This window comes from Cyprinus carpio, chromosome A3, assembly GCF_018340385.1.
Source record: "Cyprinus carpio isolate SPL01 chromosome A3, ASM1834038v1, whole genome shotgun sequence".
In the NCBI taxonomy this organism is placed as follows: domain Eukaryota; kingdom Metazoa; phylum Chordata; class Actinopteri; order Cypriniformes; family Cyprinidae; genus Cyprinus; species Cyprinus carpio.
Genome location: NC_056574.1, coordinates 19,606,698 through 19,630,563, shown reverse-complemented (window position 1 = coordinate 19,630,563; position 23,866 = coordinate 19,606,698). Strand labels below are relative to the sequence as shown.

Here is a 23,866-nt window from a genome sequence, read left to right as displayed (position 1 = left end):
TCCAGCTGCCCTGAAATGGAAAACTCTACACTTGTTTCATGTTGTTAAACTGCGAGTGTGTATGCCTGGATCTAAGCAGGAGCCACAGCCTCCGGCAAACAGGAAATGAGACGTCTTATTGGACATCTGCTGCATGGATCTTGACGCTCTGTGTGCGCATATTCACACATGCTCAAGACCCCAGCAGCAAATCCTCAACAATATCCTCCTGCAATAGTCATGGATCAAAAATACCACATCACTTCTTAATGTAGTTTATTTGTATTATTTGTGAAAAATTATGTGAAAGTTAACAAAAAAAGATTCACCTGCAGTTCTTTTCACTGTAGTAAATGTCAGACAGACTCTATGATTAGAAGAGTAGAACAAATTTATATATCGACCAAACACTGATTTTAAGGTCTTAAAAGCCCTCCTCTGTAATCTGTAAGCAGTTATAATTGAAAGCTCTTTGTACAACACAGTCTCTTTAAAGGGATACTCCACCCCAAAATGAAAATTTTGTCAATCACTTTCCCCCATGTCGTTCCAAACCTGTAAAAGCTCAGTTTTTCTTCGGAACACAATTTAAGATATTTGTATGAAAACCGGGAGGCCTGTGACTGTCCCATAAAACTGCCAAATAAATATCAGTGTCAAGGTCCATAAAAGGTGTGAAAGTCGTCGTCAGAATAGTCCATCTGCCATCAGACGTGCAATTTGAGTTATATGATGCGACCGGAACACACGAAGAAAACAAAAAGAACAACTTTATTCAATAATTCATTTATCAACGGTCTTCTCTGTGTCTGTCTGTGTATGCTCTTCTGTATCATCCGCGCCACAAGGATGCACTGTTTCTACGTGTATTTAGCTTTGATTTGAAATAAAACAGCGCATCCTTGTGGCGCGGATGACACAGAAGAGCATAGACAGCATACGGTGATATGGAGGGACACCGAGGAGTCCATTGACAAAGGAATTATTGAAAAAAGTCATTATTTTTATATTTATGCATTTAGCAGATGCTTTTATCCAAAGCGACTTACAGTACATTCAAGCTAACAAAAAGTGTTCACGTTGCTTCATATAACCCAGATTGCACGTCTGATGGCAGATGGAGTATTGTGACAATGACTTTCATACCTTTTATGGACCTTGACACTGCTATTTATTTGGCAGTCTATGGGACAGTCACAGGCCTCCAGGTTTTCATCCAAAATATCTTAAATTGTGTTCTGAATTCGTAACTGAGCTTTTACAGGTTTGGAACGACATGGGGGTAAGTGATTAATGACAAAATTTTCATTTTGGGGTGGAGTATCCCTTTAAGAGACTTCATTCCCCTCCAATAGTGCCATCTAGTGTTAAAAGCTAAGACAGCTTTAAAATTAAGTGCGTTATGGGTAAACCTCTTTGGGGTGATGAATTAGCCTACCTTGCCAAACGCTTAGTGAAGTTTACACTTACACAATTACACCTACAGTAAGGATAAGTGTGTCACAAATTCAAGTTACTTTATATGGTTCAAAAGAGATTTCGTAACAAAACGTGCTGAACATTCCACAGAGAAAAAAATCCTAGAAGGTACTCTTTGTAATCTTCGATCATCGTATGTACAGAAATAGTTCAAGCAATTCTGGTACAACATTTGAAATGCCTTTGTTTGGCACTTTAACATTGCCAATAAAAAGGTTAAAAATCAGTACGTGCACACTGACACAGATCAGAATATGTATAGGATACTTTTATTGTCATTTGACTGGCAAAACAAACTATTTTTTTGTATGCTACTTTATCAGGTTATTACTACGTACGCCCAGAGCTTAATTTATTTGTCCAATGAAAGATTTCTCACAGATGCCATGTCCTTATCTGATAGCTTGCAGCTGGGTTTGCACTTCCTGGGGTTCACCACTTCTTAAATAGTGAGGGAAAGGTCATGGTGGTTTGCTAAATAGCGAGCTTGTCATTAGAGAGTGAAATTTTATTCATTCTGCATATCTATATCAAACTAATTTTATTGCAAATATCTGGTGGCTCTGATGTTTAAATTATGGCATTTTTGGAATGTTAGTATAAGTTAACCTGAAATCTTGATAGAAAATGATGCAGCTGTACTATACAACCATATAATGTGGTTTGCTGTATGAACATTTTCATACTATAAAAAAGGTTTTTGCTACCTTTATTTCATTATATATATATATATATATATATACACACACAGATAAATTAATCACACCTGTACACCAGAATTACAAGTCAAAGTTTTTATTTGCTGATGCATCGAGGAGGAATTAAAAAAAGCTAATGTCATTGTTGCCATTTACAGTACAATAATGTCAACAAGTTTTGCCACATTCTGCTGTCCCTCCACTTTCCAAAGACACTCCTGACCTTGGTAGTACCAGCCCTGATCATGTTTACATATGCTTTTTTCACCCATTTTTTTATTTCATTATTTTTATTAGCATTTTTAAACAGGTGTTACAAACCTTTATCTTACATAGTTTCACTACGTTAACTTTATTTACATTTAACTAATTGTACAGAAAGAAAACCCTTTCGGAAAAAAAGAAAAAAAAAATGAAAATAATTTAAAATCAAATGGAAAATAAAATTATTGCAGAATACTACAATCATACAGTTGTTACAAGATGCTAAAACAGCATCTCAATGTACATTTTTCAGTGCAAGATTTCACAATTTCAACAAGGGGTGGGAACCTTTAAATCCCAAAGTGTAACCTGTTACATAGTTTCAACAGCCTGTGACATTATAAAACTTTTGACATCAACATGTATGATGTCTGTTCCATTCACTATTTTCGGATAATTTATATTGATTTACAACCAACCAGCAAAAATAGCTTAACACAGTTGAGTGCTGAGTATGGCTTTTATTTGAATCAACTTGATCATGTTTTGTGAAACTCTTTGATCAAACTATGTTACAACTGTTTTTGATAATTGGTATGGGCTGAAAATGATCAAACATTACAATATTTCAGCAAACCAATCATCAGTTTATCACAGCCTGGTTTTGAATAGCAGGCTGAAGTGTATCTTTGCATATTCATACAATGAGTTAATAAACTCTGCAACTTTCATGAATGCTTAGTACACAGAAAAAAAAGTCTCAAAAAATGACTGTCAAGACCACCCATATCAACTGTAGCAAACCACACTAAAAAGCCTACAACGAAGATCTTTATTATGGCTTCAGCCAGTGAGTGTCTGGATTATTTATATATATATATACATATACATACACACACACACACACACACATTAGACAAATGAACAAAAATAGATGACATTATGCAGGTGGTTTAATAGTTTTAAAGTGGATGTCTTGGACTATAAACCAACTCTTGCGACTCATACTCCTTGTGTGAATATATATACGATGTTACACATGTCGACCTGCCAACCTAGCTCCTGGTTCAGGCCATACAATTTCATTACAATCTCAAAAGGCAGCCAAGAAGATCTTATTCTGTCCTCAATTTAAATGTACTCCTAAACAGCCCTGTTGAGGTCACCCTAAGGTAGCAGAGCACGTAGAGAACAGTGGGTCGCCAGATCGTGTCACCCAGTAGATAAAACCTTTTAGCTATTCACACTGCTGGGCCTGGCCCTCTCTTTGAGAGAAGATGGATTTTCAGGATCCATGGTTTGGAGGGTGCTGAAGGTCCTGCCCTGAGAAGATAGGGTGAAGAAGTGGGTGTAGCTGTAGGGCAGCCGCTGCCGCAGCACTGCCTGGCCGAGGGGCAAAGAGAGTTGGGTAGAGGGCAGCATGTGGGAAGTGGTGTAGAGCAAGAGGAGTGTGATGGAGCGCCGAGGCTGGTATAATATGTATGGGTTGGCCTGAAAGGAAGGCAGTGTGGTGGGCGGGAATCAAGCCAGTGTGTCCTAAAGCGTGACCCAGTGAATGACCCAAAGAATGGCCTAATGGCGACAATGAGATAGGGGTTAGATGATGTTGAGGTATGTGGTGCACCTGGGCTAGCTGGGCATGGGCAGGGTGGGGATGATGTGGGTTATGGTGATGGAGTCCCATGGCAGCAGCGTGGTGTTGCAGGATGGCGTGCTGCACTGTGGTAATAGAGGTAGCAGAAGCTGCAGAAACTGTGGGTTGCTGAATGTGGATAGGCTGCAGTGCAGCTTGTGGTGGTGGTGGTGCAGGGGCAAGGTTGGCCACTGCTGCCAAGTTAGCTGCTGCTGCAGCAGCTGCAGCTGAGGGGAAGGTCTTCACCTGCTTGGCTAACAGTTGCTGTTGAATGTGCTGTTGAGCTGCTTGCTGCAACTTGCTGTATTTCTCCATTTCCTCTGGGGTAAAGGTGATTGGTTGACTTTCTAAAGGTGCAAGACCATCCTCTTCAGCTTCCATGCCCATTTCCCCATCCTCCATGTTGGGAGGGTAACCAGGGTAGGTGTGCATACTAGGCTGCGGACCCATTTCAGGCCCCATTAAATGTCCGTCCAACATGGGATTATTGGGGTCTTGTCTCGGTTCACCTTGGTATTGTGACATCATCATTGCTGGATCCTGCTCATATTGTGGCTGAGACTCATGAAGGGCTTGAGGGTCTGAGGGTGGATGTCTGGTCTCTTCAGACAATGCAGCATTTGATACAGCCTCCTCCTCCTCCAACTGCTGCTTTTGTTGTTGTTGAATTGGTGGCTGAGGTGGAGGAGGTGGTGGGGGAAACTCACGAATGTGTTCTACCAGGATAACTTCATTACTATCCGAATTTTTCTCCTGCTCCGACTTTTCGCTCTCAGTTGTACGTGTAAGAGTAAGTAATGGTTGCTTCTTTCCTGCTTGGAGCTTGCCAAAAAGGGGCAACATACTTTTGTTTCCAAGGGCAGGGGGGAGTTTGGGCCCAAAGTATCCCCGTGGAGGGTCCTTGATCTTGAGGCCTGTCTTGGTGCCAGTACCAGATTCATCCCCTCCTTTTTTAGATTGGATTTTCTCCAAGAGTAGTCGAGCTGTGAATGAATTTCGATGTTCTGCAGCCCCTCCTCCCTCCTTTGAGGAAGCTCCACCACTACCTCTTGTTCCTTGTGCCGATGAAGAGTTGCTGTTTCGGGTTTGTGTGCGGGAAGAGGACCTTGGAGACTGGGAATGGTAGATTCGTGACCGGTTGAAATTCCGCCGCCGCGTCGAGCTGTCAGATCGGCGGCTGTGACCATGCCGATGTGGAGAGCCCTTGGTGGAGCTAGATGAACGACTAGCAGAGCTACGACTGCGACTGTAGTTGCTGCGTCTGTAAGAACGAGCGCTGCTACTCCTACTACTACGACTGGAGCTGCGACTACTGCTCCGTTGGTGTCTCCGCCGATCATGCTTCCTGCGGCTGTGTGAGCGTGAACGTGAACGGGAGTCCTCCTCTGAAGAAGATGAGGTGTAACGTCGCCTGTGAGATCGCCCACTATCACGCCTTTCATAGTCTGAGTCTGATGAAGGTCTTCTTGATCTGCGGCGACGGTCTTCATCACTGTAGTCACTATAACTGTCTGAGTAGCTATGGCTATGGCGACTGTAAGCACTGCTCCCTGCTGAGGAACGTTCAGAGCTACTAGAGTAGGATCGACTGCGTGACTTTTGACCTCTGTGACGTCTATGGTTGTGGTCTCCTCGATGAGACGACCTACTACGTGAACGTCCTGATCGTCCAGAATCGTCACTCCGGTGTCTTCGCTGCTCACGTGGTGGCGTGGAGCGACGGCGAGCTGGTCTAGAACGTTGAGAGGATGATCCACCATCCTCTTCACTGTCACTACTTGGAGGTCGACCTCCACTTATGCTTTTTTGGGCTGAGGCAGAGCAGGAGGCGGCAGGTGTGTTGGTGTCAGGTTTAAGACGTTTAGCACCATTGTGTTCCTCTGTAGAGCTAGGCTTTCCTGCACTGCTTTCCTCAACTCCAGACTGCTGAGACATTTTGTGGGAACGTTTTCTCTTTCCTCCTTCATGGGATGTGCTTATTCCTGATGACTGAGAGGTGGCTACTCCATCTTTGTCATCCTTGTCTTTCTCTTTTTCCTTACTGTCGCGTCCCTCTGCTTCGATGTCATCAGTGCTATGTGGTTTATTTTTGCTTTTCTTTCTTTTGTGTTTCTTCTTCTTTTTAGTTTTCTCTCCTGGAATCTCTTTTTCTAACTCCCCCTCTACTGCTGCTTTTTCTTTATGTTTGGATCGCTTGCTTGACTTCTTGTGTTTCTTCTTCTTTTTCTTTTTCTTAGACCCTGTAGACACATCTTCATTACTTTGTAGTTTCTGCTCATTGTTCTCACTCTGGGCACCCTCCTCTTTCAAGGATGGTTGTTCTTTTTGAACTGTACTGGGTCCTGCAATTGTTGTAGCAGTGCAAGTCTCTCCACTAGTGGCAGGAGCACTGTCTGTATTTTCATGCTTAGACCCCTCTTGTCCATCAGTGCTAACTGGCTTGGCAGGTTTGCTGTTTTTGCCTGCCCAGTTTCCTTTGTTTCTTGACAGTTTGAAGTCAAAGTAAAGAGGATTACAACTGTAAGAGAGGGATGGCTGAGCCTTAGTAAACTCCAGCAATTCAGAAGGCCACTGCAAGGTGGTGCTTTCATCCTTACTTAGCACAGGAAAGAAAGGCCCAGTTGGCATGCGGGGACCTGTGTTTGTAAGCTTGGACATTCCTTGCTTGGGATCAGCTTGTTGGGATGAGCTATCTACCACTGCTGTATCAGCTAGCCCTGCAGGTGTTCTACCTGATTCTTCCTCAGTCTTCAATTTAGCTGATGTAGGAGAAGGATTTGTGTTTTGTGTCAGTGCAGGTTCCTTCTCCACATCTTTTTCAGATGTGCAGCTACTGACTTTGATATGTTTTTGCTCTCCGTCGTTACCTGCTGGTGCCTTCTCATCTTTAGCTCCATCCACATCCTCCTCCTTGCTATCACACTGGTCTGAAGCCTTCATGAAAAGCAGAAACTGGAAATGCGGCTTGACCCGACAATGTGCAGGTGGTACATAATGGTAATATTGTGGCTCCTGTCCAGAGTAACCTTCCTCCTTTCTCATCATCATCTTCAGTTTGTTCAAAGTCGAGGCCAGGGCAGCTCCATCATCTGGTTGTGACTGCTCTTCCTCACCCTCACCACCACTTCCACCACTCCCACTACTTCCACCTTCTCCTCCTCCTGCTGCTTCTTGAGGGATATCAGTGGTGGATGCCACACTTATGTCCTCTCCTCCAGTCTTTTCTCCTCCCTCTTCCTGACCTTCTTCTCCTTCCACCGTCTCTTCACCATGGTCTGCAAACACAGCTGCAGCTGTCTCAAGTTTGACTGGGGCTTTCTTAGCAAAAGAGAAGGAGACACTCACTTTGGGAGCCTGGGAGCCTCCAGAAGGTGTTGGCGAAGAGCTAGTTTTGTTAAAACCAAAGCTGATGGCAGGGCCTGTTCTAGGGGAGCCTTGACCACTTACACCACAGATTCCCTTATCTTCAATAGTCTCTGTGTTGGTATCCAATATCATAGGCACACCATCCATGGAGTCTTCCCCCTTTTCTCCATCTACTGCCACTGTGGTAGTTTTAAACATGGGACCACTACCAGGGACACTGCAAAATAAAGTAAAGAATGAGACCTTGTGCTAAAACTGGTAACACTTCCTTCAAAAACATTAGAAGACAGACTCAATTTTACTTACTAGTCTTGCTGTTTCCTCTGTTCGGCCAGTTCATGAAGCCGTCGCAACATCTTCTCCTGTTTCCTGCCATCCTTCTTGGAGCGAGAAGACACATTCCGAGCAAACTCTCTCTGCTTCAGCTCCTTCAGTCTCTGTAGGATTAAACAGAGAGGAATAAGAAATTATGAGATGTAGCGTCACAAGACAACTAAATATTTAAATATGAAGAAAATTATTCCGTATTCAAATTTGTTCAAAAGTTCATGCTAAGTACAGTCATGCCAATGTGAATCTCTCATACCTGCTTGTGTGCATGATCGTAGGAGTTGATGTGATTGTCAAACTCCTGATGTTTCTGGTATTGCTTATCACACAGTTCACAGTAGAAATTGGCCCTCAGGTCTTCTAAAGCTTTAGCTATGGCTTTTTCCTTCTCCGCATAATCCTGCAAAACAACATATGATGAAATATTAATGGTCTGAGGTTGAATGTGTATGGAAAACTGACTTGCATAGAAAATTTTTGGTATTAGTGGCAAAGAGTCATGTACAGCATATGTAGGATAGTTTGTCAAAAGACATTGAGTTTGTGTGAAGGAGAATGCAGCATACATATTAACATGTTTATAATCTCAAACACTACACAGGCTTTAGAGAGAGAGACACATTTTGCTTAGGTTACCCATAGTTATCCTCAATGATTTTTTTTGTATGTTTGCTTGTATGTGGTTGAGCTGCAGTGGAACAAGAGAAGCTTTGTATCTGTCCAAGGGTAGTGACTGTGACAAATCGATCTCAAACATTCACAGAATTTTAACTAGATAAGTCTCATAGCTACTCTAAGACAAAACAGGGAATTGGGGAGGACTGGAAAGAAATAAATTATGTGCATAGGTTTGACAAAAAATGTTTAAGAATGGCAATGAATAATGTTGCTGTCATCGAATCTCACCTTATATTTTTGACGCAGTTCCTCTGTCTCTTCTTTTTCCACTTCCAACACTCGGCGCTTCTCTGTGGCATCTTCTGCATAGTCCAGCTGTGGGCACACACATACACAAAAAGGTTAGAGGGACATACATTAATATTAACATTAATTAAGAACAGAAAGCAGAAACAATAATCTTTTCACCTCCATTTCCATGCGACCCATTCCCATGACGTCATATTTGAGGATGATGGGCACAGGGTCAGTTCGTCCTATGAGGTTAGGGGGAGAGGCAGAGAGAGAGAGATAGGACAGAGGTTAGACTTTTGTTCAGATACAAGAGAAAACTTGGGGCGGGACAGCCTGCTTAGAGCACAGGGTGCTGGGTTAGAGAGACTGCCTTCAAGTGCAAGAGACCAGAAAGCTACAGTGAACCAACCTCTAGCCATTCTCACAGCTTCATGTGCAGCTCTCCTCTAAAAGGCCATTCCAGGTGCTGCGATGTGATTTTAACTAAGCCTAGTTTTAATTGTTTACCATTTGAGTTTGCTGCCAATTTATTTTGGAATGAACTGCATACCCTGAAAAAACATAAAAAAAGCTTCTGTTGAAAGAAGCGAGGGACAGAAAACAAGGAGGGGAAGGTTGGGCCAAAGTTTTCACTGAATTTGCCGCAGCATCCCTACAGTGGCCTGCTTAAGGAGGTCTTTTTCCTTCCTTCCTTTCTTACTTCCTCAATTTTTCTGTTATCTCCCTCTCTCTCTTTGGAGCCTAGTCTCAATGCAGTATGCATTGTGTTCTGTTGAACTCATGTTCTTAACCGATTTGTCAGGGAGGCATTTGGGTTGCCGAAGGGAGTGCTTAAGAGAGGGGGTAGGTATCAGCATTCACTGCATCTTTTCACAGCACTGTGATGACACTGACTGCCTGAACCACAGTATGCCTTTTATATATTTTTTTTTTACACCCATTTATCTAGTTTTTCTAGGTCTGAACCCTCTCGTAGCTGCTCATCAACTGATTTTCCTACCTGACTGCAGGCCACACCTGGATGCAAATGAAGGTTTATGACCCATATGATATCCTGAAATAGTACTTTGTTTTACTGATAGTCATAGTCTGTCATGTTTTATATACACAAGCTGTGAAAAGACCTAGATCAGAGGAAAAGTAACATCAGAAAAATGAACACAAATCAGAATGAAACAAAAGAAAAAAAGGACAATCAAAACTACATTGAAGATTGACACATAATTGCTTGATCCACTCATAACCAGCCAAACGAAGCAGAAAGAGAGAGAAAGAAAGACACAGGGAGTGAGAGAAAGAGAGAGAATAAGGACAAAAGCACTGAGCTACAGCAGCAGAGTGACGTCAAAGGCCAGAGGTTGCCATGGTGACAGTGCAGGGTTGGGGAAAGGATGTACTTACCTGGGAGAGTGTGGGAATGGGGTGGGGGTGGCAAACATACAGACACAGAGACAGGAAAGGGTGGGGGTTTCAAATAAAAGAGAAAAGGCACAAGAACAGAAGTCATAATTTGCGTCTGCACAGGCTAGCACCATGGTCACAGTCAATCAGACTCCAATCAATCATTTGGATTTCAGTTTTTTTTTCTGTCAGTCTTCCTCTTTTTTTGACAATTTTTTATTTTATTTTTTTTTTTTGGGGGGGGGGGGGGGTCAAGTTAAATGCAGGATCAGTTTATACCCTTGGGCTGATCTACAGACAAAAGATAAGAAAAACTTCTGAATTACTTTGGAAGTAACTGAACACAATAAAGGGCTAGGAGCTTTACATATCCACAAACCAAAAAGGTTGATATTAGGAGTTGTTATATTCCTGAGGACCTTCGAAAACCGAGTAAAGCATATTTCACTCACCCTTTTGATCCAAAGGAAGAATTGTAGGTCTTTCACATTTCTCTACATTAAAAGGAACTAAGGCATCAGTAATGCAAATACATTTTAAGAAAGCTGTGTTTGAGTCATGATAGATAAAGCATTAATTCCTAGCCCTTGAGCAGAAAGACCTGCATTACAATTTCAAAACTTAATTAAGTGTCTAATTTGTGGCAGAGAGAGACTTGAGTTTCAGCCCAGTGGTATAATTGTTCCTGTAATGAAATGATAAAGGAGCGTGTGCGGAAACGATAAGGGCCTGACGGGATTCCACCCCCCACCAGAACTTGCAGGAAAGTGTGCTGAGGGATTCATCCTACCACCAGGGTGCACAAGAGAGTTTCATAACAAAACAGAGAAACTGTATATAACAAATGAGCCTCGTATGAATTAGATAATAACTAAACAATACTGAGGCATCTGGTTATAGTGTCTTGTAACATTCTACCATATATAATTGGAAACATGGAAATGTCTTGTAATGATTAATATTGATTATTTCAGAGGGTTGTTTGAGAATTTTCCCTAAAATGTAGGTGGGAATCCCAAAATCAGGCCCCCAAGTCAACGATCTCAATCCTTTCCCTTCCCAACAATCTTTGGGAACAATGTGAGGTCAAGACTAGCATTATGCATTCCAGTGAAAAAACATAATGAGACTGGACGAAAAGGGTGCAATGCAACAAAAAAGGGGAAGTAAATCTAAATATCCCCCAAAAAACTGAAAACAAACAGAATGAGTGTTCTAGAAGAGTGCATATTGAACACTAAGAGACGGGCAGCAGAATGAAGACTAATACAAAGAGAGGTAGAGACAGTTTAAGCCTATTAAACACTGGTGCTCTGATGATGAGAGTCATATCAAAACAAGAAATGGGGGAAGTAAAATCAAACAAAAACAAAAAAAAATGAAAGCATAAATCAAATCAAAATAAAATAACCAATTCAATCGGGGTAAAAATAACATTTACCACTAAGTTTACCATCAGCACAACATGGCCAGGATCATAATGCTGCAAAAAAGAAACACCAATTGGTTAAGCAGGAAGATTGAGGCACAAAGAGAGCGTTCAGGGGTAAGGGGTAAGGGGTAAAGGGTTAGGGGTCGGGTTTGGGGGCAGGGGCTTTGGTGTACCCCCTACCAATGGGCCTGGGTGATTACAGGGATACCCTCTCACCATCCCGGACACTCATTCTCTCCTCCTCTTTACTGCTGATTTCTGGTACTATAATTTCAGGCTTCCGGGTTCCTCCACAACAAAGTAAGGAGGACACAGTTACTAATTACAGACTTCCCTCTAAAACAAAGTTTTTCAGAGGAAAACCTGGAAACCGGTTCTAAAGCTGTCCGTTCTCTCATTTTCCCTCTCTTTGTTGATTGTCCTTCAACAGAAATGTATCAACCATCACTCAAAAATGAGCACCCTCCTCCCACTCCCCACTTCCTCCAATCCCCCATGCGGGTCTAAGTCTCTGCATGAATGTGTTGAGACAGAGAGGACGTCGTATGCATACTTCATCACGCAGCTGTAAGAGCTATGAGAAGCATAGGCTGTGAGTGAGCTTTTAGCAGCGCATCGTTCTTTAGAGGACTAGATCGGTTTCACAGGCGTTTTCATCTCGCCATTTATCTAGAATCGATTATAATCTGTTTTGTGGTATGCTGCATTGCTTAAAACTCAGTTTCACAAGACTGGGTCTCTACAGCCAGCATGCTCTGCAAGAGAGGGGGAAGGAGATGGGTCAGGTCAGGTGAGGCTTTCACAAGTAAATACATTTATAAGAGGAGAAGTGGGATGCAGGTGGGATGGTGTGAAGACTTCTCCCTGCAAGCTAAAACACCTGAGCCCCCACCCCTTGTTTTGGTGACACACATATACACACACACACACACACACTCAGCACATACAATTTCCACTCCCACATGTACCACAGGTGTACATTCACTTCACAAAAGTGGACGCAGGCAGATAGACCGATTGAAGGCGGAAGGAGGGAGAGAATGGGCAGGAGATTGAGGCTCATTCTGGCAAGCCATTCAGGGGAATTATGGGAAAGAGGCAGAATCATATTCACAGCCAATCAGAGGGCCCCATCTCATGTTCTCAGCCAATCAAAACACCCCAATCGCAGCCAAACATACATTAAACTAATATTTACAAGAACTATTCTAACATGGGTGAATTCTGAACACAATCAAGATACACTATTAATTTCTACAAAATACTTTACTGATTCCATTTTGGTATGAGATTCAAATCGTAGCGCTGGTATTTTAAGCAGAGTGTTTAGTGATTGTAAGCGTAGTGAGAAGAACTAAGAGAAGCCGTTAGGCTACACTGTAAAAGGGGGAGAGTTATTACGTATTATTTCAAGAAAAACATCCACACACACACTTATTCAAACATACACACAAACATACATTGGGGGAGGTCCTACAAACCTTACCTAAAAAAACAAGAGTAAAAAAGAAAGAAGAGTAAAAAAAACAGAGTCAATACAATGGAAACTCAAAGCATTGGGGAGACATTTCAGCAAATTCACACTCAGAACCAAGGCTCTGTCCAAAAGATAGAGAGAAAAGGAAAAAGATAAGGTTCAAACACCATGGCATGAGCACCAGAATGGGTGAACAGACGTGTTTTTGTTTGTTTGTGTGTAGGTTTGTGCATGTATGCAGCAGAGCCCTTTGCACTAAGAGTGAGTGTGTTTTCTCATGGTTCCCAACATGAACACTTGACTGGGTCAAAACACATACGCTGGTCACTTTCATCGGAGAAAGCTTGACTCTACGTTTCTCTGTAGTTTCCACAAAGTGATTTCCGTGTAATTTGTTGTGCACACTTTGCACAAGCTCACCCCTCCCCTCGTTTCTCTACTGCAAGATGGAACTAATCTACTTCCTCAAGCTTGCTGGAAGCCCTATGACTTTATCTGATCTGGAAAATCTCTATCACTGCAAATAAACTTCAGCCACTCCCGGTCTGCTCTATGTATTAAACACAAACAGTATGATTACAGGATGACGACAACCAAGAAAGAACAAAACTGATCTTTTGAGTGTCTTGCCAAGCAAAAAAAAAAAATGGGCGGTACTGGTGAGCACTGGCAACATTCCTAATCTGTCACACACTTGACTTGGCTGGGATGACAACCTCTGGTTATGGCTACTACTTCTGGGTTCTCAGAACTGCGAGTTCTAAGAAAGCAGCCAATGGAGTGTGAGTTGCTACAGCAAAGGCCAAAAAGAGAGCTCCCGTTCTGGTTTCTGTTGTCACCACTTAGGGAAACTTTCTCTGTGTGAAGCAGTACTGGCAATATAAAATTAAAGAATACGGAGAACATCAGAATGATTTTATTGGCCCATTAAGCATCCTAATGGGCAAATAACCGCTTTCTACTGCGACTTATGACTATGAGAGTGAAACAAATGAGATATTTTAGAAGTGCCTCTGATTTAAACCTCAGCAGCAAAAATAGCAATGCTAAAAATGCTAGTTCCTTGTAAACCATTTCAGAGCAAATATCAATATTTTGATCAATATTCTAAATGAATACAAACCACACACCATCCACTCAAAAGTTTAGAGTCTGTAAGTTCTTATGCTGTATTTAAAAAAAAAAAAAATACAGTAATACAATATTGTGAGGAGTTATAAATTACGACAACCGTTTTCTATTTTAATATATTATAAAATGCAATTTCTTCCTGTGATGGCAAAGCTGAATTTTCTGCAGCCATTACTCTTCACAGATCCTTCAGAAATCATTCTAATATGCTGTTTTGGTGCTCAAAATATTTTTTTATTATTAATCTTGAAATCAGTTGAGCTGCTTAACATTTTTGTGGAAACTGATAAATTTTTCAGGATTCTTTTATTAACAAAGTTCAAAAGAAAAGCATTTATTTATAGAAATATTCTGCAACATTATAAATGTCTTTACTGTCACTTTTGATTAATTTATAGCATTCTTGTTGAATAAAAGTATTAATTTCTTTCGTAAATGTATCCTGCTATTGTTATTTTTCTGGTTGATATGTTGAGGAAAGTGAGGGAAGTGTTCAATGAAAACAATAAAAACAGATGCCTTTCCCATTTATGCACACTGAGTACTGAATTAAGATCTTGGGCTTTTACACAACGCTGACTTCAGCACTTGAACAGCAGAGCTATCTTAACAGCTGCAGGGCAGTGTCCAGAGAGTATGTGTGCATGTGTGCATGCAATAAAAGCAGTCTCTAGGGAGAGACACACAAACTCGCCTGATGGGCCAAATGACCTTGCAAAAGTTAGCTGACACACACCTTTACTGTTTACTTTCAACAGCGGTCCTGAGAGAGCCATTCATATTCCTATCATTGATCTCTGTCAGAGCAATTTCTCTTTGAATCAAAAACCTTCTGCTAAAACGATCTGCAAAGGTCACTGTAAGAAGGCAGCATGTCAGAAAGGCAGCTGGGTTTGCCTTCTTTCACCTTGGGTTGAGAACAGATCATACTGATTTACATGTGGGGAGATGAATTTCCTGAAACATGAGGGTGTTTTCATGTTTCTGTGCAAACAAACAAAACCTTCCACGCACTCCAAAGTTTTAGTGAGAAATAAAGGGAAAGAACAAAATAAGAGATCAAGACCACTGGAACATCACAAATCTTTCCTCCTGTTGAAATGTGTTCAGATATCTAAACATCCTTTCAGGCTACAATACACTACATTTTATTCTGCACTTACTATTAAATTGATGCACTTAGAGGATGGCGCATGCTAGCATTCCTCATTGTGTGCTTTATTTCATGCAGGCTTTCAGCACACATGCATCCTGAGGGAACTATAAGATGTGTTTGTGTGTCTCAGAAACTCCTGATCAATTTCTACACAGACCTTGGTTTGCCAATGACTGCATCAGCATGAGGTAATGACCAAAAACAGAGTGGTCTATAGCGGTCTAACGTTTCTGTGTCTTGGGGGAAATTTAAACATCTACTGTGTCCTTGTCCAAAAAAGACACTCCCTTCCAAGTAACTGTGTTTCCTTACTCATATAATGTAACAATTTGCTTAAGAAATGTCTAAATGAAACCTTACTCTATGTACATCTCAACTCTGCTTTTTGCGCAATGAACGCCAAAGTGATCTTCTGTAGGGAAGAATGGCTCGTGTGCATGTTATTCTACTTTTTTCACACACATGCAAACCAAACAACAAGAAGACTGCATGAATACAGCATCTCTGACATTCTGCAGGCCACAATTCAAGTGCAGGGGAGAAAGTAAAGGGGGAACTGGGAGAGGACAGACGGAAGGAGAAAGAAACGAAAGAGTTGATCTTCCTCAACGAAGGCACTACAAAATAACACAAAGTAAATGAATGCTTTTACCTGGTATGATCAAGAAGATCTCATGACCGTTTGTGTTTTGGTTTCTCTTTGATCCTGGGCTACATAAAAACATGTCTGTCCATATCAGGGATGTTCATGAGTAATTGAGCTGTCAAGTAGTAGAAACACTTCCTACTGAATCAATCCCTTAATTCTCTAATGAATAGGCTACTTATGTTAAAATGACAATTGAAATTGAACTCTCCTAAGCTGTTCAGAAATGGTCTCACCTTGGCTGTTCTATGAAGTAGTGGGCGCACATTACTTCTGTGAAATAGTAACAATAAAATTATGCACTTTTTACCCTCCTAAACTGGGGTAATTTTGCGACTGTTTCCCCTTGCAAACAGAAAAGGTCTAACTTTTGGGTGGATATGAATCTTTTGCACTCTGGATGTTTCATAGTTGGGTTTGTTCAAAATTGTGGCTGATACATAGATTAATATTATTCATATTAACCAAAAAGTAAGGGTATTTCCCATTCATGTCCCATGGTTGCTTAATTTTGACTGAACAGTCAAGGTACAGCTTTTTTTAAAAAAAATGTCGTTTATCGTTTTGCTTTTTTGCATCTAAAAAGAAAAGTCATCAAGTCTAAATGACTCAGATTTAGGAAACCATTTTCATTAAATAATCAAAAATGTACCTGATCAAATCCAAACAGCCTAGGAGGATTAATTAATCAATATATAATTTTTGTGTGTTACAATACTCAACTACAAAATTACTCAAATGCCCATCTCATGTGTCCATATCTATTCTAGACCATAATGCTCCACAGGAAAGCAAGCACACTCAGTGCTTATCTGATGCCACCCCATGGCCGTTCTACCAACTCCTTCCTCTATCCATCGCACCCTGTCTTCCCCCATTCACTGTATATATATATCAACACTACAGTCCAAACAAACTCATTCCTCACAAAGACATTCATGTCAGTACAAATGAGAAATACAAATGGGTGTGCTGGAACAGAATAGAGAGAGAGATCAGAAAAGAAAGAAAGAAAACATTTTTACAACGGATCAAACCATAGGGCATCGATGCTGTTGGGTGGAAATCAAGAGAGAGAAAGAATAGGAGAGACTGAGTTTGACAGAGAAGGTTGCTTGCTTACCCTGCATGGTTTTGCCCAGGCCTTGACCCAACTTCCAGCCATGTTTCTGAAGGAGCCGGTGCCCAATGTTATCCTGATGTGAGGAAGAGAGGAAAGAAAGACCACAATATTCCAATAATAAGAAGTGCTTTCCTCACACACGCGCACAAACTCACTCAGTCACAAGTACATGTGGTAACCAGTCAACTGTCAAAACATCTTCACTCACTGTCATCAACAATAGCAACATCTGCTACACCTTTAAACTCCTTGTCAGATGGGGAGCAGAAGGGAGAGAGAGGGAGGAAGAACAGAGGGAGATAGATAGAAAGAACAAGAGGAGAAAAAATCTCTGGGCTCTGTAATAAGGCACATCTGTTTCTGTGCAGGATTAATTGAACCCAACTTCATACTAAAGTCTACAGTCTGACATCTAATCTATAGCTTAAATGGGGTATTTCTCAATAGAACAACTAGTGGATGTAACAGCTAAAAGAGAAGGGATGTAAATGCTACCAACCTCTGAGTCTACTAATTCACTTTCAGTCTCAAAGGAAGGAGGGAGGGACATACGGTTATATACGTATCATGACAAAAATACATATATAAACCATCTCAGGGAGGGAGATTAATACACAAACATCTAAGGGGGAAGTAACGGCACAGACATAAAGCTTGCATACACATAAAAACCAAAAACTTTCACAAGCTTTATGCGAGTTCATCATCATGACAAGAGGCACCACAAAAAAACATACAGTATGTAGCTGTAACGAGAGCGAAAGGAGGAGCGAGACAGTCAGACAGGTAGATTGATAGATTCACGAAGAGACAAAATATAAAGTGGAGAAAGAGGGAGGCCTCAGGTTACCACTGAGAGGCCCGATCTGCATGTGGGTGAGTGCGTGTTTGCATTTTACATACTGAGCTGATGCTTCTTAAAAAATAAATAAATAAATAAATAAATATAGAAAAAACAGGGTATAGAAAGAAAAATATGAAATGCAAGAATAAAAAAAATTCAAGCTTTAAGTCAAGACAATTTTTTTTTTTATCTGATCCAAGCATAAAGAAAAAAAAAATGTGTGCATTGAGAGAAAAAAAATACTTCATCTATATACACACACACACACACACACCACAAATAAAGGCCATTATGAACAAAAAAAAGAGAGCGATGAAAACAAAAACCATTAACCAGCATGCAGCTTTTTGTTAAACCACTTTTAACAAAAAGAAACGGCGGTGTTAGTCATGTCTGCATAATAGTAGTAAGCATATACAGGGAGTGAGAGGGCAGCAGAGAGCTCAGGATGTTGTTAGAGATGAGGCTGAGCATACAGCAGTGATGCACAAGGTCATCTAAACAGACGTCACAACCTACAGAGGGTGAGCATAAGATGGAGCAGCCATGAGTGTTGTGTGAGAGGCGATGAGTGGCGCAAGAACTAGGTTACAGCATTATGGGTAGGGAGGGAGTGCTCACCCCCACAAGACACACCCACTGTCCATTAGCACTGCCTATTGTTTGCCACGTTCTTCAGCAATTAGGCCAAATTGGATGTTGATTATTATAAAAATACATTTTATCTATCTATCTATATCTATCTATACACACACACATATACATATACATATAAAAATAAAGTCCTAAGTTAAATGTTTTAAGAAGAGCTACTCCATTTCTTTTCCTTGCTTTGGTGTTAAGATTGCTACTGGGATTTGATCATATTTTTCCATTTATTTAATGGGGTTATTGCAACAGGCCTCCTGAGAAGTCCCTAACTCGCTAAATGATTGGGTTATGATTACATTAGATTGAAATGAGAAAACCTTTGGCAAATTTGAGAAGACCATTTCCTCAGTTCATCTCACCTTAAGAAATTAAACAAAAGGGTATGAAAATTAGCTGTTACATAAACCAATAATCAAGCATGGGTCTCTAAACAATAGTGCCCAAAAATGATATTACACTACTGTACGTTAAACCAGAACTTTATGTAAGTTACTTTTTCCTCGGAGCACTGCTGTTTACATAACTAAACTTTTTGTATGTGAATTTTTATTTGTATAAAAACTAACATTCAAAAGTTTGGGGTTGACCATTTAAATGTTTTTGAAATAAGTCTCTTATGCTCACCAAGACTGCATTTTTTGATCAAAAACACAGTAAAAACACTAGTATTGTGAAATATTATTACAACTTAAAATAGCGGCTTTAAAATATCATTTCTTCCTGTAACGGATTTCACTGACTTCTTTCTGTGGTTGAAAAGAGTGATTATAGAGACAGTAACCGTAACTATCATCATATCAAAACTAATAAAGAATAAATCTTGATATAAAATCCCAATCTTCTGAATGGTAGTATGTATCTCATAACAAATAGTAATATTGTTTATGTTTATATATATATATATATATATATATATATATATATATATATATATATATATATATATATATATATATATATATATATATATATATATATATATATATATATATATATATATATATATATAAAAATGTGTTGTGTCAAAAAGCAGAACTAACAATTACTAAAAATAAGTTCTGCATGTTGGCTATCATACCCAAGCAATCAGTATCTTATTGGTCATACAGAATGTATGTTGGTCGATCTCTACTTTGACATATCTTAAAATAATCTATATTGACCAATAGTGTTAAATGGTCAGTTCATTTATATCTCATCTCGAACGTTTGGTTCATACCTGCATATATTTGTATGTGGTGATAGAACATGGAAATGTTTTCTCCAGATGGTTTGAGCATGGGGAGCTGGACTAATGCTCATCTTGTGCAAAATCTCCTTTGGGCCTCTGGACATCCAAACACTTCTGTGCATGCTCTTCCGTTCAAATCACAGGGATGAAAAAAGGAACAAGACCGTGTGATAAAGATCATTTCCTTTTCTGTATTTACAGTCTGCAGAGGAGGCCACAGAGCACACATCAAAAACCAGCATATGGCCGATTACAGCAAGGGATTCGCATGTGCCTCTAAAAAAATATGACGGTAGAACAGAATTAATCACAAGACACATGAGCTCACTGCTTAGAGACGAGAAGACAGACCGCGGCATCGAAGTCTCAGGATCTTTGGTTTATCAGCAGTGCAGATGCACTTGCAGTAAGCCCAGCCCAAAAGGCCTGCAATGCAGTGGCTCTGCAGCATCCTCTGCTACCAACACGCAGCATTTCATCTTTCTGAGGACTGGAGGAGCATCTAAACAGGGTGTGTGTTGAGCTGACCTCGCATTAACTCTTCCTGCTGAGTGGAGCACTTTACATAGCAATCTTGAACTCCTCTTTCAAAAACAGGAGACCATTAGATCAAGAGAAACATAACTTGATGAAGAGAGCTGTCTTTGTTTAGTCTAATTCTTCAATTTGGGCCAATAAGAATCAGTCAAACGTGGCCAGAGGCCAATCACTGGCCGCGTGAATGGCATGTCAGGCAGACGTGGGAGGCGGGTGGGTTTTGTGGGGACAAAAGGATGAATGCACTAAAATAAAACAGACAGATGGAGAGCAACAACGCCGAAGAATCCAACAGCAGTGCAAGTGGAGTGAAAACATGTCCATACGAACCTGGCTTTTAAACACTGGGCTGTCAAAAGAACAGTCAAACGTCACACAAACTGAAGAAACTGGCCAATCTCTACAGCTTTCTACTGGTCACACTGTCTTTTTGATCCACTACATTACCACAGTGAATTCACACATCTACACATCCACTAACTGGCAGTTAATTCATATAAAATTATTTTAAAAAACAACAAAGAATGTTATATTGTCCAAACAGACACACTCCCACAAGAAAAGTGTGATAGAGAGTGATGTTATCAACATAGTAATAGCAGGGAGTGGGAGAGGGAGAGAAAGGTGGAATTAAAGTAAAACAGGACAGAGATGTGCAGGGCAGCGAGTGCATTTCCAATGTGTAGGTGTTTGTGGCAGCTTCATTAAGACTAGCTTGAGTCTTGGAGGATGAGATCACACTAAATTTGACATTTTATATTTTGCAATACTGAACCATGGGAAATCCACAATAGCACCGTTACAAAAACATGTCATTTTATAAATAAAATGTAAATAAACACACCTATTTCTAATATCTAATGTGTTTCTGTCAAATGAAAAATGTGAAAATAAGTAAATGAAAACCGCATTTGCTCTCTCGATTTGCATAAAAATAATTATGCTGATACATTGAAAATAAAAACTACCTTAATAACATAACCACACTAGGAACTAGGAATTGTCTCAGTGACCAATTGAAATGTCAAATCAAATAACTGTTAAGAGTCAGTCAGTGGTGGCTGATAATGAAACACTTTGTAAGGTGACTTTGTTCCTGCTGACCTTCATGCTCTACAGCTGGACGCCAAAAGTTCAATCCTTTAATCAAAGAAATAACAAAAAAGATCAGAGTGGGAAAGTATTAACAAGTTAAGGTGAGGTAATGGGCCAGTTGAGGTTTTTTTGGGGAGGGGGGCGGGTGTTTGTTTGGGGACCTGGACAGCTGGTGTTGCATCAGTGTGATTATGGAAGAGAGGGGGAGTGGGAAATCTAACACATTCCCTTCCTTACCCTCACAAATTGTAAATTGTTCAGGACCAAATGGGAAGACAGAGTGGCTTTTTAATGTCACATTCACGTCTCTGTCTTAAGCATAGTGGCCACAAATGCGCTGTATTTCAGCCTTAATTTAATGTCTGAATGTGACCGCATTTGAGAGCAAAAAAATCAAACCAAGAGACTTCTGAAAACAAATGACGCTAGAGCAATTTTTTTCCATACAATGGAAATCAACAGGGACCAGCAACTGTTTGGTTATCCACATTCATCAAAATATCTTCTTTTGTGTTCAGCAGGAAAAATAAACTCTTGATTTGGAACAACTTGAGGGTGAGTAAATGAGAATTTTCAATATCTGGTGAACTATCCCTTTAATCCTCTTAACTTTCCAATAATAAAAAAGATGACTGTCAACAAAGATAATTGAAAACACATCTCCGCTATCTGCTTGTTAAGACTGATGTAATATATAACCATTTCGGGGTCTAAGCACTCTATCAGATGTGACAATACTGCCAAAATATCATGATCCTTACTGTTATCTCCATACTGAAAAATCTCTGTTTTCTGAATCATTAAAATATTGGTGACTGGGATGCCGTAAACTAAGAGACTGTGCATTTACAAAAGCTTAACTTAAATGTGTGCTATAAATAAATAGTCCTCATTAACGGCTTTTGGGATAATATTCTCATCCGAAACGGAGTGGAGGTTTGGACCCGGAAACAGTATTTGTTACATCACAGCTTAACAGGCAGATCAACAGGTCAGTGCGGTCTCGAAATGGCAAACCTTGACCTTTCCATCAGAACATTCCTGGGTTTAACTTTCATACAGAAGATCATCAAGAGCTTCATTAAGGTCATATGTGCGCATGTGGTTGCAAAGCTAAACTGTGTGAAGTGAATGTTTTAAAGAATGCATGCGTCAATTTCTGGTCTGGTCAGCGGTACATTGTTGTACGAGTGAGATATATAATCATAGTCACTCATGGGGTACATTTACCCAGTCAGGTTTATCCTTCCAACCTTGATTAATGGATGGCAACTCTAAAGGCTTCTTTTTTTATATTTATATAGTGCAATGTTTTGGGACCCAGACCACAGACCGAGACCAAGACCACCCTCCAGGGAACAATAGCAACTGGATTCAAACCTTCAGAAGTCTCACAACTCATATCACCATCGCTGCGAGTTACCAGAACCCTAAAAGAAAACACACTTACTGTGCTGTGATGTGTGTGATTTACATGATGCTTGTCATTTGACTCTGTCACTGCCCAGTGCACATCTCCTTGGGTTAGGGGACGAGAGAAAGGAAGATGAGTGTTGAGATACATAGTAAGATGAAGGGGAGTGTGTGAGAGAAACTAATGCTACTGACTTAACATGCAAACAGACAAACAAAGGTGTTGAGAGAGCAAGAAAGAAGAGGGGATGAGTATATAAAAGCATATGGGAAAATAAAAGATCCCGATTACCACAGACCTCTAGCTGCCTACAGATCACACACAATGATTGGCAGAGGAGGGGCATGGGAAAAACAAGAGCGTGGCAAACACAGCGCTCGAACAAGACGCACACACATATATGCAGCGATGGCTGTCACCATCCACGGACCAGCTGCTTGGACTCCTGCGATATAAATACACCACTGCTGTTTGGTGGAAAATAGCCTTGACACTCTAGATCTAGTACAGGAAAACGGGTGGCAAATAAATGAAAGCTCATATGTTGTTGTGTGATTGAGGAAACATTATGAACTGTGTATTATCTAAGCGTAAAAAAACTGACAGTGATAGCCATCGTTTTCTGCTGTGTGTGGCGTCTCTGCTCTTCATGAACACTGCGTGTGGCAGCTCTATTATCCACACCCCTCCATAGACAATAGTGCAGGAGCGGGAATCGTTTGGTTCAGGCAGGCAGCCAGGCTACCTCTCCAGCTCTCTCTCATGTTCTGCTGACCCACAGTCTGGGATGGTGGCTGCTCTAAATAATGCAGAATATATCAGACCATGACATCTGAGAGATCTTGATGTAAAAAAAAAAAAATCTCTACCCAATTCATAACTAGACACATGAAAACATGCTTCTAGAGCTTGTGTTAAAAAATAAGGGATTATTAGACATGATTACATCATTCAAAGCCAAAGACTTATAGAAATAAAGGCTAACAAATGCTACAGAATGTGCCAAGCAGCCTGACTGAAAAAATCCTTTTTGTTGAGTGTGACATGGTGCAAGTGATGTTACTATGTGATGAATGTGATGATACTTATCTTATTTTAACATCACTTTCACCATGTCGTCACACTCA

The 23,866-nt window shown here is 40.5% G+C and overlaps 1 protein-coding gene across 15 annotated transcripts in view; it reads right to left on the bottom strand.

The window, feature by feature from the left end:
• Positions 1-3,313: 3,313 nt before the first annotated feature.
• Positions 3,314-23,866, bottom strand: part of LOC109063208 (G patch domain-containing protein 8-like) — a 35,366-nt gene continuing 14,813 nt past the window's right edge. For 3 of the 15 annotated variants that reach the window (XM_042721873.1, XM_042721884.1, XM_042721854.1), the window contains 7 exons: positions 20,561-20,579; positions 16,968-17,040; positions 8,776-8,843; positions 8,596-8,682; positions 7,946-8,089; positions 7,666-7,796; positions 3,314-7,576 (listed from right to left, as the gene is read on the bottom strand). In XM_042721873.1, coding sequence (XP_042577807.1) covers positions 3,646-7,576; positions 7,666-7,796; positions 7,946-8,089; positions 8,596-8,682; positions 8,776-8,843; positions 16,968-16,974 — 4,368 coding nt within the window. In that variant the 5' untranslated portion in view covers positions 16,975-17,040; positions 20,561-20,579 and the 3' untranslated portion in view covers positions 3,314-3,645. The other 12 variants (XM_042721895.1, XM_042721921.1, XM_042721913.1 and 9 more) reach the window with 9 other exon arrangements.